The 17,700-nt window shown below is 36.7% G+C and overlaps 1 protein-coding gene across 1 annotated transcript in view; it reads left to right on the top strand.

Annotated features, from left to right (window-relative positions):
- Positions 1-17,700, top strand: part of LOC115773049 (CUB and sushi domain-containing protein 1) — a 454,304-nt gene that overhangs the window by 257,649 nt on the left and 178,955 nt on the right. The window contains exons 6-8 of the mRNA XM_030719557.1: positions 5,897-6,009; positions 6,935-7,012; positions 15,790-15,871. Of these exons, the coding sequence (XP_030575417.1) occupies positions 5,897-6,009; positions 6,935-7,012; positions 15,790-15,871 (273 nt within the window). The remainder of the gene's footprint in view (positions 1-5,896; positions 6,010-6,934; positions 7,013-15,789; positions 15,872-17,700) is intronic.

Raw genomic sequence — 17,700 nt, 5'->3', positions numbered from 1 at the left:
TCTCATAGTCTAAATAAGATATACGTCATCAAATTATTGCGCATCTTTAATTGTGTACAGCGAGTATGAGTAGTAGTTTCCAATGCATGGACACTACAGTTAAACTATGCTCCATATTGTAGGTAGTTGGTATGAATGGAAAGGTTTGAAGACGTGGTTCTGCAGGTTCGTCATCTTCATTCTCCTGCTCTGGGTCAGACTCTGGCTCGAACACATAAGGCTGGATGGACAAGTCTTCCGTTGTTGACATCTTTAATAAACTTGGAGATAAATAGTTTCTCTGCCAGTAGATAATCTTATCGCTGCTATCAAACTACAAAAATGGCCGAACGGGGTGGAGTGGAATGCTTTGCGACCTGGAGGGGGGCAGGGCATGAAATGTCTCATTCACATTTAAAAAGACCGCACCAAAACGAGCTGCTCTAAGACGCGCCTCAGAACGGTTGTAAAAGAGGAATCTGTGGAGCTACAATAACGAGGAATTCTGACCAAAGCACTACAGTTCTACTTTATATAGACCACAAGTGAATGATTTACATATGAAAAGAAAGGATTTAAAAGCATGATATGTCCACTGTGATGCTTGCTCCTCTTATATACTGCTAACTAGATGCTGAAGTACTGCACCTACAACTTATGGACATCTGCACCATGAACGCTGTACCAGTCCCTGAGTATAGTGTTATAAATAATGCACATGTTTTTGCCTCTTTCATTTCATTGTGCGCAATAAGCACTGGTGATGGATACACAAATAAGATTGACTTTTATGCATTATTGTTCCCTCCATATAGGTTAAAAAATAGGGAGTAAAAGCAAAAGGTTCTCAAAAAAATACATACTCAAGTATACCCAAAAATTCTGCTTAAGTACAGTAACAAAGTCATTCTGCATCATTACTCCCCACCTTTGCTTCTTACACGGCAGTCCATTAGTAACAATATAACAAAATAATTTACCATTTTTAGAGGAAGCATGCTAGCACCTAATTACTTAAACTATTGACGGACTACAAATATTCTTTTCTTTCCTCTACTTAAGATAGTAATATATTAAATACATTAATTACATTACACATTAATACAGTCATGTAATGTACTGATATATAATATATTAGTAACATGTGTGGGTACATTTATAATGTAGTGTTGTTTACTTGGTCTTCAGTGAATTTTATATAAAAAAGTTTCTTTGTTGTGTTCTTGATTTAAAGACAAAACAGCACAGTCTGGGACTGTATCCTTATGTAACTATAAGCTGTTTCATCTTATATCTGTTTTTTTTTCTTTTTTTTTTTTTTTTTTTACACCAGACAGGTTGTCTAAGAAGATGTTCTACCTCGTTGGGTTGAGATAAAATGGCACACTCTTGTGAAACCAATGTAAAGGTTCACTGAAATTTTGAAATACAAAACAAATACTGCAATAAAAATCCTATATATGATGGTTTATTGGTGCTTGTAGGAAGCACCATTGTTTTTAGTCCAGTTTTTATATCATGTTCACTGATAAAGACTGCTTGTTGATTCTCTGAGAGATGACATGCCACACTACATTACAGTAGCTTTTCACTGTGTATTATACTATACTATAGTGTTATATCACCTTGGGGCAGATATATTGGCAGGGCATATTTTATCCTCTTATTTTACACATTTTTTTCTCAGATTTTATTTTATTTATTTATTTATTCATTTACATAATCCAGCTGTATTGACTATTGTATCAAATCTAATCAGAGAAAGAACTCAGTGTCTCAACAAGGTTCCCTAAGAAGCACTCTAATTACTTTTTTCCTAATTTTCTTTTCTCACTTCATATTTTGTTACTGTGCTTTTCTTTATCCGTGTTTGTAACTCTGTCTCTAGTCTACTCAGTGTACCTGCAGCATTATTAAAGGGCAGTTAGTGTGGCGCTTGTTGCTTTAGAGAGGTTGATAGAATCTTGGCTTCCAGGCACTTTCTTACATCATTTCCTCTTTTGTCTCAGTGCATCATTTTCCTGTACATTTTCTTTTATTGCTGTTAGCACTGCGTTGGTTGCTGTTGGTAAAGAAATGTGACAGAAGCTAAATCTGATGTAAGACTTACCATAGGGCACCAACTTATCCTCTTAGTAGGGATGGTTAAAAAATATGTGAAGGTCTTTCTTCTTTTTTCTGCTTTACTATCTCATTCAACTCTTTTACTTAACTTTTCCCTGCAGGGCTTGGAGTTTACTGTTATGTGGGAGACATAGATAGTTTCAGTAAATTGGTTGTATCCCTACCTGAGGTCTTATGGAATCAGAAATATACACATTTTTCCAAAGTCTCTGTGCCTTATAGTCTAATTTAGTCAACTTCACAAAATGGATGGCTCTTGTTTTTCAGTTTTCAGTTAAGTTTTTTTTTCCTTATTGGCTGTTGAATTTTTAGTTTTAGTCTTTACAACTTTTAAAGGAACACTGGTTCTGTTTGGTTATAACTTTACAGCCTCCTAGAAACCAACAAGAAATTAGTGATTTTTGCCAGGTATGAGGAGCTGGATTTGACAAAACATCTGTTCCAACATTAGCTTATGGCAAGTTACACGCTCTGGATAAAAATATATTTCACTCCAGTTGTTTTGTTTGTCTCAGAGCTGTACGGGTCATTTGCCACTCTTATTCCTCGTGTTTTTACTGACAGTTTACAAACAGCATCAAACTCAAGGCATTTTGATCAATTGGCATCATTCTATGTAGTGTTCTTTTTGATTTCTGTACTGCACTGAATTTTTTACACTTGATGTTAACAGTGTTCTATCTATCTATCTATCTATCTATCTATCTATCTATCTATCTATCTATCTATCTATCTATCTATCTATCTATCTATCTACAGTATCTATCTCTGTCTGTCTGTCTGTCTGTCTGTCTATCTCAAATAATTAAATGAACACTTTGAAAACATATTCAGATCTCAATGGGGAAAAATGATACAGTATATATATCTATACTGATATGGACTGGGTAATTTGTTAGGAACAAAGGATCATTTGATGGAAATGAAAATTATCAACCTACAGAGGGCTGAATTCAGTGACACCCAAAAAATCAATGTGAAGAAATTATGCAGCAGGCTAGTCTGTTTTCCCACTATTTCATTGCAGCAACTCAAAATGGTACTCAGTACTTTGCAGGGTTATTATAGTTAACGAAAACGAACGAAATAACGAAAACTGAAATTGAAAAAACATTGTCGTTAACTGAAATAAATAAAAACTATAATTAAAAGGAAAAAACGATAACTAATTAAAACTGAATTGTGAGTTTACAAAACTAACTAAAACTAACTGAAATTATCGATAAACTGACTTTCATTTTAAGCCTTGTGGATTGATATGAAATCATTGTTTCCGCTCTCGGAGTTTAAGCTGGGAGCGCCACAGGACAACTGTGTGAGTGCACATGTGCGTGCGCTCACCGCGCTGGTCCGCAAAGTAATTGCTGCGGTCTGCCGAGAAAGCGGCAGAGTCCCGTATGGAGGTTCTTTGAGTACAAACACCTGCACACGACCACAAGGTAATAACACACACAATCCAGCTACACAAGCATAAATGCGGACATGAGGTCGGCAACTTCTGTAGGTTGTGTACAGAGGCCGCAAAGACCCTGCAGGTTTAATTAGCGAGCATCTAACCAAGCTAGCTCCAAAACAGAAGCAGCTTCAGGTGGTGAGAACATCAGGATGCAGATGGATTTGAGCTTTGACTCCTTCAAAGAGTTTGTTTTTGTTTAACACCACATGTAGGCGTTATTAATCTGCTGCACTGATGCTGAAGTTTATTGTGGAGTTTATTGTAGAATTTATTGAGTTTGGGAGTTCATGTTTTTCTTTGTTTCTCCCTGTTGATGTTCATGTGTGTCCTTAATATTACACACATTTAGCATGTCTTGTGAACAGCTGGTTGTTGAATATATTTCTTTAAACTGTATCTTTTGTCAAGTTTTCATTACACAATAGTCACTTTTGCGCCTTGAATCTTGCACCTGATTAGGTATGAAAATACTAAAACTAATACTGAAACTAACTAAAACTAACTAAAACTAAGCATGAAACCAAAAATAAAAACTAATAAAAACGAGCAAAACCACTCTGAAAACTAATTAAAACTAACTGAATTAGAGAAAAAAAAGTAAAAACTAACTAAAACTAAACTATAATGTAAAATCCAAAACTATTATAACCCTGGTACTTTGTATGCCCCCCATGTGCTTGTACTGTATGCATGCTGGACAACATCAGCATGAGACAACAGATCATGCCCTGGGGGATGATCTGGACCAAGACATTGCTGAGCTCCTGGACTAGTCTGAGGTGCCAACTGGCAGAGTTGGGTAGACTGAAACATAATTTCCCAGAGGTGCTCGATTAGATTTAGGTCAATTGAGCATGGGGGCCAGTCAGTGGTCTCAATTCCTTCATCCTCCAGGACCTGCCCGTGTACTCTTGTCACATGAGACCAGGCTTTGTCATTCACCAGGAGGAACCCATGACCCACATTCTGTAGGGCTCTGGCAGTGCTCATCTTGTTCCGTCTTGCACAAAGGAGCAGATACCAGTCCTGCTGATGGGTTAAAAACCTCAATAACTGCAGTCTCCTGGAATCTACTCCATGCTCTTGAGACTGTGTTGGGAGACACAGCAAATCTTCTGGCAATGGCATGTATTGATGTGCCATCCCAGAGGACTTGGACTACCTGTGCAACCTCTGTAGAGTGCCTCATGCTACCAATAGTGACACTGACCCTAGCTAAATGCAATACTAGTGAAAAAGCTGTCAGAAAAGATGAAGAGGGGAAAATGTCAGTGGCCTCCACCTGTAAAACCATTCCTGTTTTAGGGTTGTCTCATTGTTGCGGCTCTAATGCTGGCCAGATTGATATCCCAGAAGTTTAACTGCCTTGATGCTATACTCTGATTAAAAAGTGTTCTTTTAATTTTTTTGAGCAGAGCATTTTTTTCAGCAAGGATTTCCCTCAATGGAAGCCACTTAGACACTGAAGCAGTACTGTGACCAGTTTAAGTGCACACATTATGCTTTCAGTGAGGGTCGATCATAATGGGAATGGATAATATCACTCATTCACTTCCCACATCTGCATTTCCAAACCAGTGGAACAAATTGCATTTTTGCAAAAACCTCTTTAAATTACAGTCAGCCTTTGTACCATGGAGGACAAATCAAAGGGACTTAAAAATTATACCTTGAACTCACTAGAAAGTTCTCTTTACACTAGGACATTTCCATGTTTTGATCCTCAGATGAAATAATGTAGATCCAGTAGTTATTCAACACCTCTGTGCTCTGCTTTACATGATATTTTACATATTTGCAATTTTTCACAGTAGCTGATCATGCTGCAATCTGTAATGTGGTAATTTGTAATTACAGACAGCACTTTCCTCCAACAGCTGCATTTTGCATTTTTTTTCTACCTCAGATTGAAATATGTGAAGTCCTTTTTTGCACTTGCTATAACAGACTGTTGTGATAAACATAATTTATTTCTTGAGGATGGTGTAAACTTCTATTTAATATTTAGCATTTTACTGTATTTACCACCATAGAAATATGAATATCAACAAAATAATGCGACATTCACTGTAGAAGGGCTCTTTGTTTTAAAGCATAGATGTGGATACTTTTGATTTTGCAGTAGCAACATGTAGAGTTTTGTAATATCATACCTTATTTTTTCGAATCTGCCTTGGGATGTTGCACTGCACTGTTCTTAGCATTGCATGATACAGTAAGGAGCAGACAGTTGTGGATATTAGAATATCAGTAGGTCTTAAATTTTGTCTCTGCCTGCATCAATCCTGTTTGGTTTTTGTTTTGTTCTTAATAAAGTTTTTATTTGCTTACTTCCAGGCTCACTGGTACAACTCTGCCCTCACCAGTGATATCAAATAAGAACTGGCTTCGGATACATTTCACCTCAGACAGCAATCATAGAAGAAAAGGATTCAGCGCTCAGTATCAAGGTATTACTCTTTCAGACCTACCTTTTCTTACCTTTATGTCTCTGTACGTCTTCCCCGTATTTACTGCTCTGTTATACATATAATTGCGTGTATATGTGTATGCATGAATGTGTTTCTGAGAGTTATGTAATTTTGGATACTTTTACAAACTAACCCACACATATATTTACAAACATGATTGGACATGGCAATTGTATTCTTTGATACTGTATATTTATATACTGTAACCAAGAAAAAACATTAATAAGACATAAAGGTCTTAAATCAGCTGACTGGACTAGGTGGACTTTTTCTAACTTATCAGTTGAGCGGCTTAATAAGTATATTAAGGTGAATTTCTGTTTCTGTGTGATGGATCAGATTTAATTGGCTGCACCCAACACAAAACACAGTGATCCAAGACTGCTCTGTCTTCCTGCATATCTTACTTCCTGACTTGTCTTCATTTGATTTTACACTGTCTCTCTTCCTCAGCTTGTTTTTTTCTCTTGCCATTGGTGCTTCTAATACTTCCTGTGTCTGTGTGTTTGAGCAAAAGAGAGAGAGGGATGTGCCTTTTGTGCAATGTCTGTTGCTTAGTGGAATGCAGTTTAGCTGTAGCACAGATTTTCCTGTTATTCTCAGCAGTGCTGCCACTTAGGATAAAATAGATTGAATAAATTTTAATGCTGCTCATCTCTTTTGCTGCCCTCCTTTTCCCCTTTGTCCTCACTTTTCTGTTCCTTCAGTCTCTTCTCCCGTTTCCTGTTCTAATTATAAATTTGTTAGAGCAGGAGGGAGGTGGGAAGCATTTCTTGGATTGCACACATAGGTGCACCAAATGACAACCCCAAAATAATTAGTGTTGTACAACAAAATAAATCAATTAAAGTTTAAAAAATGTGATTTATAATTAAATGAATAATCACTAATTTCCTCCCTGCAGTGAAGAAAGCAATTGAGCTGAAGTCCAGAGGGGTGAAAATGATGCCCAGCAAAGATTCCAGTCACAAAAATGCCGTCTGTAAGTATACCGCTTACCATTGTGGTTTTGTGTGCCATAGATACTGTGATCATGTAATTTAGATGATATTTTAAAATTAAAATTGGAACGCATTTGGTCACACATTTTTAATTACATGCTCACACACAAATATTGTATATATACAAGGACACAGGGGATGCAGCCATTATTGATGTGGCAGGAGAAGCAATTTCATCTATTTTTCAATAGGAGACAGGAATTAGTGTCACACTCTCCTTTTCTTTTTTCATTCTTTCCTTTTTGCTTTTTTCCTGTAGCAGCTTCAGCAAGCTTATTCTTGTATTTTATTTAGATCCCCATACCAATATCATGGCTAGATATCAAAACACAAATTTTGTTTCTGCTATTTTGTGCATGCTTTTTTAAAATTATTTTAAATGTTAAGTAAGTTTCGGTGTCAAACAGAGTGTCTTTCTGGTGTCAGATGACAGAATGCAAAAAACTTGATGCAACACAGTGATTTACTTTCTGTTGACTGCCACTTGGGCCAGTACGGTAGCATGGTGGTCAACACTATTGCTTCACCAAGAAGGTCTGGGTTCGAATCAACCTTGGCCTGGGCCCTGTGTGGAGTTTGCTTGTTCTCCCCGTGTTTGTGTGGGGGCTTCTCTGGATACCCCCCCCCCGAACAGGATAAGCAGAAGAGAATGGAGATGACTGCCACCCTTGCTTCCAGTGGCACCCTTTACCCATTTAACCTTTTTAAACTATCTAAATTTCCAAACTGGACACTAAATTGTTGGTGTTGCTCAGCCCAATCTGGAAACATTCCTACTGTGTCTTATTCATTGTCCCTGAAGGTGCAGCCAAGAATCCAGGAAGAGCCAGTGAAATCATAAATGGGTAGACTAGAAACAGCCTGCAAGATTGTAAGTCAGTAAAGAAATTGAATTGCCAAGTTAAAAAAAAATCAACAACCAGTGTGGAGCAGGTATAGCTTGAAATAATATATGATAAAATATGGTGGAACTGCAAAGTGCAATACAATACAGACTATAAATTCAAAATAACAACATCCTTAAAAGTCTAAAGTAATCAGGTCAATTTTTGAATGCTGTTTTAAATAACCTTAATTTTGGTTGTTTTGCATGAGTTTGCAGCATGCTGACAGAAGGAATGTCTACTTTTGAGATATAAAGGCAGCCAGTTCTCTGACAAAAAAAAAGCAAGCCCCGAGCTTTGTCAGTTTCAAGGTGATTTATTACTAATACACCAATGATTTGTTTGAATGCTGACAACTAAAATGCACAGTCGGTGTCACTTTCTAATGGCTTGTTTTAGAGTTTAAAAGAATTTTCCCTAGTGGCTGTGTTTAAGCATTTAAGTATTTACTCAATTTCAGCTTTGTGATATCAAAAAACCAAATGAACTGTCTTTGCAAACTATTGGCTATGCAGCGAGTAGAATAGATCTCTTGTTATTTAGGAAAGTGAGGAGATAAACTGTGGAAGTCTTCTGTGTTTATGTGGACCAAGAGGAATAGTTTTCACCTCAGGGGCAGCTAATGGGAAACCAAATAAACTTAAACACTATATTGACCACAAGGCAGCAAAACAATAAATTTAATCATAAATAAGACAAATATCTTTACAGTCTCTGATGGCAGACATATTTCTTGGCAGCTTGGAAATGCCGCATAAACAGCGTTCAGATCCTGTGACACAGGCTTTTAATTATCACAGAAGCCCAGCCTCATACCTCATCCATCCCTTAGCATTTAACTTCATAATAGAATCCTCATCAATAATTCTGCCGATTTACACGCTCGGCCAAGCATGCACTGCTGCAATTAACATTAGTGTGGCAGTTTTTGTGTGTACGCATGTGCATGTGCAGAAGAAAATTCTCATGTGCTTTTGTGCTTCTCCATGTGTTGCTGCAATTAATATTTAAACTGGTCTGCTCTCTGTGTATTTGAGTGTGTGCATGATTATGTAAGGCGTTCCCGGGGCATATCAGTTTATTATACTCATCAATGATATGATGCTGATATATGATACGATACACATACTTTTACTAAAGTTTACACATTCTGTTTGCATACTGAAATGTACATACATTACAGCTTATACATGTATACATACAGTTCTGAGATCAGAAAGTATTGGTTTTTGCTTGTTATGAGGAGGGCTGGCAAACAAAAACATCTTGTTGTGAGGAAACTCTCTTTCCATGGTGATCTCTGGTTGTTTCCCTCTTGCTGAAACGTAAATCTTTCAAAATAAATGAGGGTATAGATTTAGAAGTGTTATATTTTGCATGCATTATCCTAAGAAATAACTTATGACTGAACAGCAAAACTCTGCTGGAGAAAATACCTTAACCTTATGGCTTGTTTTTGCACCAGAGGGTGCAGAGCTTACTGCAAAATTCCCTGTATGCTGTAAAATCATATTAATCACCAGTGGTTTATGAATATGTGCTGAAAGACCCAAATGTAACTATCCCACTTGTAAAATTATTATTGCACTTAAGCACATTACCTTCATTATCTGTAATCATTATGTGGAGCCAAAGCATGGTGATGATAATTACTGTTAACTGTGTAGTCCAGGGAACCCTTTAGCCTCTGCGGCTCTGGACATAAATTAGAAATTTACCACACCTTGGGTCCGTGTTCATTGAAAACGTGCTCACATGTTTGTCATGGGGACCAAAACTGCGTAAATGTGGGTTCACATTGGCTGAGTAAGGTTATCCCAGTGTAGACCATCAGGCTGGAAACCAGGGTCATTAAAGCATTAAAAAAAAAAAAAAAAAGGAAATCCAAGGTCCACTTTTGGTCCTGAACCGGTCTTTGAACAACACTTCTTTAGACTAAATGACTCCCAGTGGTAATATTATAGCTCTGTGGTGGAGAATCTGCAGTCTTTATGCAATATGTAATCATTACAAAGAACCAGACTGATGGTAATGAGTTTTACCTGTCTAGAGAGTGGAGTGCTTATGAATCATAATCTAAAAGACTGTCTGTAACAGCCTCAAGCTTGTATTAAAGCACAGTCTAATAGGCACACACACACACACACAAGTGCAGGTTTGAATAAGTTCACAGACGGTCTGTTTATGAATAGTTTTCACAGAGACTATTGATAAGAGTCCTACACAATCAAAAAGATAAGATCATTTAAAATCAGCTGCAAACTAAGAGTGATATGTAAAACAATCTGACATAATTTAACCAAGACCAACCCATCGTGGAGTTGCCCTCTCTCAGCAGTAACATTAACTTACCACTGAGGATGTTTCATAATTATAGAGAGGCTTAAAGATTGTGATTAAGGAGTTTTACTCCCAAGACAATGACCTACAATTGTAATGAATCATCATAGTGAAAATGTGATTTATAATCAGTGTTTTCTTAAGGATTGTCAGGCAATGTGCTGCTGGGCCACAGACTACTTGAAAGAAAGAAATGCAACCACTTAAAATGTAAATTTACCAGCAGCACCGCTGCTAAATTGCTTTGAGAAAACGTCACATTCATCCTTTCATAATCATTATGTAATTATGGGTTTGATCGCACTCATACCGTTTGTCTTTTATGCGGAAAATTTGATGAGCTCAACATAATAGCGTAGGGCCAGAAGGCTGTAGACTTTAGCTCTTGGGTTGATTGACCTGTGAACATGAGAAGGTGGAAGAGAAAAAGAGGGCAGATTGGATAAGAGGCAACAAGATGAGGGCAGCGCAAGAGAGTATATCAACAATAGACACTTCACACATTTCTCCCGTCATCCTGCAGGCATCTGAAGTGCACCTCAAAAGCTCTTAGCTGAAACATGTCAGCTGATCACACACAAACGCACACACCAGCATACACTCTTACACTCTCACCACTTCTCCTTTTCTCTTTGCATCCTAATTTTTTTGTATTGTTGTCTTTTTGTGCCTCATTGCTTTGCATTCTCACTTCAAATGTGTTTTTTTTTTTTTTTTTGTCCCTTAACATGGCTGTTTAAGCAATAGTGGTTCACACTTTATTTTCGGTTCACCAAGCCCAGCGGTATACTAGCCATCAGGCATACTGCTGCATTGGTGGGCCTGTGGACCTTAAAAAAATCCATAAAGTGTTCACCTTCTCTGTGTGCCTTTCATTCGGGTATACACTACATAAGAGCATGCTGTGTGTGCTTATTTTAAAGACTCTGCAAAACTCTTTATTTCAACACCGAACAAAACTGCTGTTTTTAAAAGTGTTGCTAATAACTTTTAAGCCGTGAGACCAAATTCTAAGCCAGCTTGTAAATTAAAAATGTGTTTATAATGTTCTTTGCTAATATTTGGAAGTACAACATGCGGTGCATAAATTTAAGACAAAAATTTTGTTGATTTAAATGTAATGGATTGTTTTGGTGAGTTCCATGACATTTCATTTGCACGAGACTCTCATACTGTAAGGGTTTATGATGTCCAGAACTAATAAAACAAAAAACAGAAAGAACTACAACAACTTAGCAAATGTGCTTTAACTCCTGGATGACTTGTATTTGTTGAATCACTCTCATTTCTTAGTAAGCCATCTTTGGGCTGGTAGATGGGCTCTTTTTTTTTTTTTCATTTTCATGGAAAAATAATATTCTTTTCATAATTCAGTATTGCAGCACCTGCTGTCACAGGCCTTTTAGCATTGGCACTGTGACAGTGGCCTAAAGTTTGATGTCATATTGGTTCATTGTTATGAAAAACAAACAAATAAAACAAACACAACACAAGTACAGTTTAATTAATCAACAGAACATGGGGTGAAATAGTAACCTAACTTTTAATTGCTTCATGAGACATTTCAGTTTGCTGAGGGCTAATCATGGTGTTTCCAAGCTTACTGGATAGAAACAACAATGCCACAATGTAAAAATACTCATTTCTCTACTGATATTACTATTAATAATTATTAGATTTTAAGTTTAAGCAACAATTGCATTGCAGTCACATTAAAGAGGAGCTGTGGTGGTGCTGTACTGGAATATTCTCCCTTCAGATTAGTGAATGATGTGGGCAAAACATCAGTAACATCTCTCAGTTTAATGGAGTCCTGTTGACAACATAGCAAACTACAAAATCAGTAATTTGTAAACAGTTAAATGAAAAGCTCCCCGACAGTGTCAATCAAACCTCAACAGTATTGTCTTTGTTAAGGTAGTAACTGAGTGTTTTGGAGTGTCTCACTAAAGCATCCACAGAGAAACTTGTAACTACAACTACTAAATAAATATTTAAATTATTCATTTTATTTTTTGGCTCAAATGGCAGAAAGAAAGGAAGAATTACTGAGGTTAAACTTAATATAAAGGAATGCTAAACATACACAGGCACCAATGAGGAAACAATTTTTTATTTTTTTTTTGGTTTGTTGTTTTTTAATTTATTTATTACCAATTCCTAAAAAGTTGACTTTTACACATGAAAGGTTTGATGAGGACACTTTGATGATATGTAAATTACATTATGCATCATAAGGTTGTTTTTAAATGTTGAATGATCTTTTAAGTGCAAATTGGATTAAGTCAGCGTGAGGATTTTTGACATCGGCCCAGCGGTAATATTTGTCAGCTTTCTCTCTACAACAATCTCATGTTGTTTGCATGAGCTGGATTTGTTTCCGCAATATGAACCTTTTCATTTTTTGCCAATGAAAGCCATTTGAACATGGGTGAGAGATAAAGCAGCGAGCGATCATGAAAGAGAAAGTGTGTTTTAGAGTGTGTCTGTGTGGTGATTTTTTTAAATTTTTTTTTTTTTTTGGACAGAACATCAAAACCACGGTAGAGCAACAAGACAGCCTGTTCTGTTTGCATCATATCTCACACTAACAGTCTATACACTCACAACCTCTCATCGCGCACAAAACACAATCACACAAATGCAGCAAATCATTCATCCATCTTTTATGCTAGGGTGCACAAAACTTTGGCATCCCTTTGTAAACTGCAGCTAATGTGAGAGGAGAAAAAAAAAAAGCAGACGGAGCACGCTGAGAATGCAGACGTGGAAAGGAAGAGTGAGTGGGCACAGATACAAGAGGAAAGCAGGAAGAGAAATAGAAGCAAGTAAGACAGATACCGGAAAAGCTGGCAGAAAGAAAGGATGAGGTGTGAAAAGGTCAGTTATTGCACTTTCTCTTGGTCACATCTTAAAACCCTGCAAGGATATGCTCTCTACTGCTTTTCTTTGCACTCCTCAGTTTAGGGTTCTCAGTTTCCTGCATTTTACTTATTTGCTCCTTTCTTTTATTTGTGTTTTGCTAACCATCATTATTCATCCACAGAGTTCCATTAAGACAGAGCTGGTCTAAACTGGTTTCTTTCATGTTGTCTGGTCTCATTTACATTTACATTATGATTTCGGCATGCTGCAGATGCTCCCAGCCTGAGCAAACTCTGAAACCAATTCAATATCCCAAATACAAGCTGGACAAAATTTGTCATGTGTCTTGCTTTTTTTCTTCTTCTTCTTTTTTTTTTTTTAGTTTTATAGTTGATACAAACGGAGGGGATGAGATGTTTAAAACTCTGAACTAAGCAGAGCTCTCTTCATTTAATCCCTGCGTGTGTCCGTTCCGCTGTCTTAATTCGCCACAAAATATATTTTTTTATTTAATTTCTCCCTTAAGGTTCTATTAATTCTTCATTTATTTTGCAAACGACATGTTTGGAGCTGTTTACAAGTATTACACAACATGTTAGATTATAAAGGTGGGAAAAAAGAAAGCGAGGCATGCTTCTTTAAACAAGTGAAATATAGCAGTTACTACATGTACTGGAAAACATTTCCACAATCGAATAAATGCCCCAGTATTAGCAGAATGTTTAATTATTTAGTAATGTAATATAATCTAGTTGTACCTTCACTCACCACCCACTTCATGTATTTTGGTCATTAATGCAAATTTTTAATCATCCAATCACAGTGCAGAAACTTAAGCAGCTTATGATTTTAGACATGTAGACATTAGTCTGGATTTCTGCTGTGACATCTGGATGATCCGGGCAGAAACCGGTGAAAGCATGGATCCATCCTGCTTTGCCTCAACTGTTCAGGTGCTGGTGGTGGTAGAATGGTGTGGGGTATATTTTCTTGGAACACTTTGGATTCCTTAGTACCAACTGAGCCTACCTGAGTACTGTTGCTGACCATTATGACCACATTGTGCCCATCTTCTGCTGGCTGCTTCCACCAGGATAATGCACCATGTCACATGTTTCATATCACCTGAAACTGGTTTGCCAAACATGACAGTGAGTTCACTGTACTCAAATGACCTCCACTGTCACCAGATTTCAATCCAATAAGAGCACCTTTGGGATGCGGTGCAACAGAAGATTTGCATCACGGGTGTGCAGCAACTGTGTGTCATGTCAATATGGACCAAAATCTCTGAGGAATGTTTCCTACTACTTCTATAAATAGTAGTAAGAAATCTGCCTTAGTGATTTCTGACAGATTAAATTAGAGCTATTAACAGATTTATTCACTCTATATTTTGTGCCGTTTAAGCCTTTTACTACTAGCTTGTGGCAGGAACTGAAAACAAAATGTTTCAATGATAAAAACTCAATGAAAGTCATCTTGAGTTTTAGATCAGATTTGCACTGCTGAATAAAGGTGGTCCGGGTGATGAAAAGAAAGTGGTGAAATGACACAGCACTGAGAAGTTGTTAACAGATAAGCTTTAAGACTTTAATAAGCTCTGTGTGATGCTTTGGCATGGGTTGGTTTTATGATCCCTGCCTGTAATTTATTTTGTGTCTTGGTCCTGGTATTGTGCATACTGGCTCACAGTTGTGGCTTACAAAGACACTTGATAGAACTGAGCTATTGTTAACAAAATTTATTTTACTGTGCCTTTCTGCAATGATAAGTCAAAATGTCAGCTGTGAAAGGTCTATTAAACTGCACACAAAATCATTTATGTGAAGGTAGACCTGCCTTACATCATAGGTTAACATGCTGCCTCTGCATCACATTGCAGCACTCCTGATGGCATGTGAAAGTTTCTGTCATGATAACCAAGAAAATGCACAGAGCTGATGCAATTTGGAAACTTAAATGTGAAAAGTACTCAGTGTCTGTTCAAATAAGTTTCCGGCTGCTGTAAATGTTCAGAGTTGTGGTCTATGTGATCTCCTTTTTATAATGGAAGATATTTTGCCGCATTGTTAAAAAGCTGTAAAAAAAATAAACAGTGATAAAAGCCGGCTGGTTCTCAGAATTTAGTCTATTCCATCAGATAAAATTAGAAGTATCAATTTTCTTTCAGTAAAAGAAACAAAACACTTGTTTACAAATTTCTTCCTCATTTTGTAGAAGGCCAGGAATAGCTGAGATTTTTGTTGCATAAGCTTTATATCATTTTTTTTTCATGTAAAAGATAAAACACAAAAGAAAAATATTTTGTTTTCCTATTGAAGCTAGGTTTTGTCTGAATCACATGAGGACGGATTTAAAAATTCAACTTGAAGAAATGAGCTCAGACCTTTTTTTTTTTTTTTTTTTTTTAATTCTCAACAACCGTTAGGTGTTAGTTCTCACAGTTGGAGTTATCATGTTTTTCCTTTACAGCTGGACTGTAATCACATATTGAAAAATACTCGGAATTCACTTTCATCTCACAGTAAAAAGAGGTATAAAGGCAAATGTAATAAGTGTCATGCATCCCTCTAAAATTGCAAGATGTTCCTAAAATTTCTTGATAAGATGCAAAATATAATATCCTCAAACTAGACACTCAATCTATCTTTTTCCTTTTCTTTCAGTGAGTCAAAGTGGTCTTGCTGGTGATGTTTGTCCAGATCCTGGAGTTCCTGAAAATGGCAAGAGGATGGGCTCTACTTTCCAGTAAGTTAAGCTGTATTTTGTTTTTAGAAACACTTCCTCCCATGTCAAAACTAAGTCTGTCCAAAATGCACATTAGTGCCTTGGAAATGTTGTTGTAAGACATGCAGAAATCAGACTGACCTAGAAATGATTTCACTCAGGTTCCAGGTCTTTTGCAGCAATACATTACATTAGCTAACCTGGCACAAGTCATCAAATCATTTGGCTGACATGTGAGAACAGGGATGCTTCCTCGGTGTTTGTGTATTTTCTGCTTCGTTTAAGTTGAACCATTTTAATTCATAAGTCAGAACAGATTGGCTGTTGGCAACAAAATACTTGCGGTAAACACAAGGATCAGGAAAGGTCCCAGTGGGTTGGGAGTCGATTACTCGGTTTTAATGAAAAAAACACACTCCTGTGGCACAGTACAACAGGTTTACAAGCTTGTTCTACCTTGCTTTGCTTTTATTTAACTTGTCTGTGTTACATACAAGTTTAACAATGGTCAGTACATGGGGGAGTAAAATTTGTTTAACTACAGTAGGTTTTTCAAATACTCGTAGCTTTGTTTTTACTTTACTTTATAAAACCTGTAAATACATAAACAAAGCATGAAATTCTCTATATTTCACACTATGGAGTAAATGACATCTATATTGTTTGCAATGTTACCTTACCTAAAGTTACCCTACCTTAACTTTTTTAAAGGTTCTTCAAAAATTCAAAATGTTGCTGTGTCTTTACTTTCACCTCACTCATTAGCTGGTAACCTTCACTGTTTGCAACAACTCTGCAGGTGCGAGGATGGGCAGAGAAACCATCCTCATTTTGAATGAACCTTTATTTCCTTTCTTAATTTTGCATGAAACTTTATTTCCTTTCCTACAAGGCTTTGGACACTGAGACTCAGGCATCTAGTACACTCTGATCTATTTGATTACAGCAATTTAATGAGTGATGTCACATGTACTTCACACTGGCTGTGGCTACTTGTCACACAATCTTGTCTCAAACGTTTTATAACAAAGAAGCTATATACACAGGTTTATTAAAAAGTTGGGAACAGCTGGTAACAAGAGTATCCACCTTAGCTTTTCAGCTTCTGTCATGCCATGAGTGCAGCTCATGTTGTTATTCAAGCTTGAATCTCCTTATGAAAAGTGAATAATTAACACATCTGCATTTAACAGCATAATGAAACACTGCCTTATTATTTTCTAATGACACTAATGAGTCAGTTAATAAAAGACATGTTCTTCACAGTCTTAGTATTGGCCTTATGTTCTCATTTGAGAATTACAGTATAAGAAATGTAACAGACATATCTCCTATAGCTGTATCCCCTGATAAATGTGTATCATGCTGTTTTATAATGCAGTACCCCTTTATTTAGGAAAATGATGTGGATCTTATTAATTTCACTCTGTTAGTCAAATATAGCCCCTTCTTCAGAGCAATTAAAGGCTGGTTTAGTATTGTTGTATATACTGGAGTTAGATTGAGTTTTAGGACACACGTTACACACATTACATTTGATGTAATAGACACAGTTCTTCTCGGTCCTACTTTACTACCAGTATACTATGCTTCCTTTATGTTTTTAATCAAGGAGTCACATGATTGCATAACACTGTATATAACATAGCCTACATTTTGTCGTCATGAAATAAAGATCTGTGTAATAGCAATCTTGTGCAACATATTACAAGTTGCACAACACTGCTATTTAAATGTTTATTATAATACATTTATCATAAGACAAAATACAGGCAATGCTATATACAGTATTATGCAGTCATGTGATTCCTACGAGTGATGAAAGACATAAAGGAATGGTATACTGGTGG

The sequence above is a fragment of the Archocentrus centrarchus genome, chromosome 3 (assembly GCF_007364275.1).
Source record: "Archocentrus centrarchus isolate MPI-CPG fArcCen1 chromosome 3, fArcCen1, whole genome shotgun sequence".
Classification (NCBI taxonomy): Eukaryota; Metazoa; Chordata; class Actinopteri; order Cichliformes; family Cichlidae; genus Archocentrus; species Archocentrus centrarchus.
The sequence above is the reverse complement of the archived record's forward strand: the minus strand, read 5'-3'. Positions and strand labels throughout refer to the sequence as shown.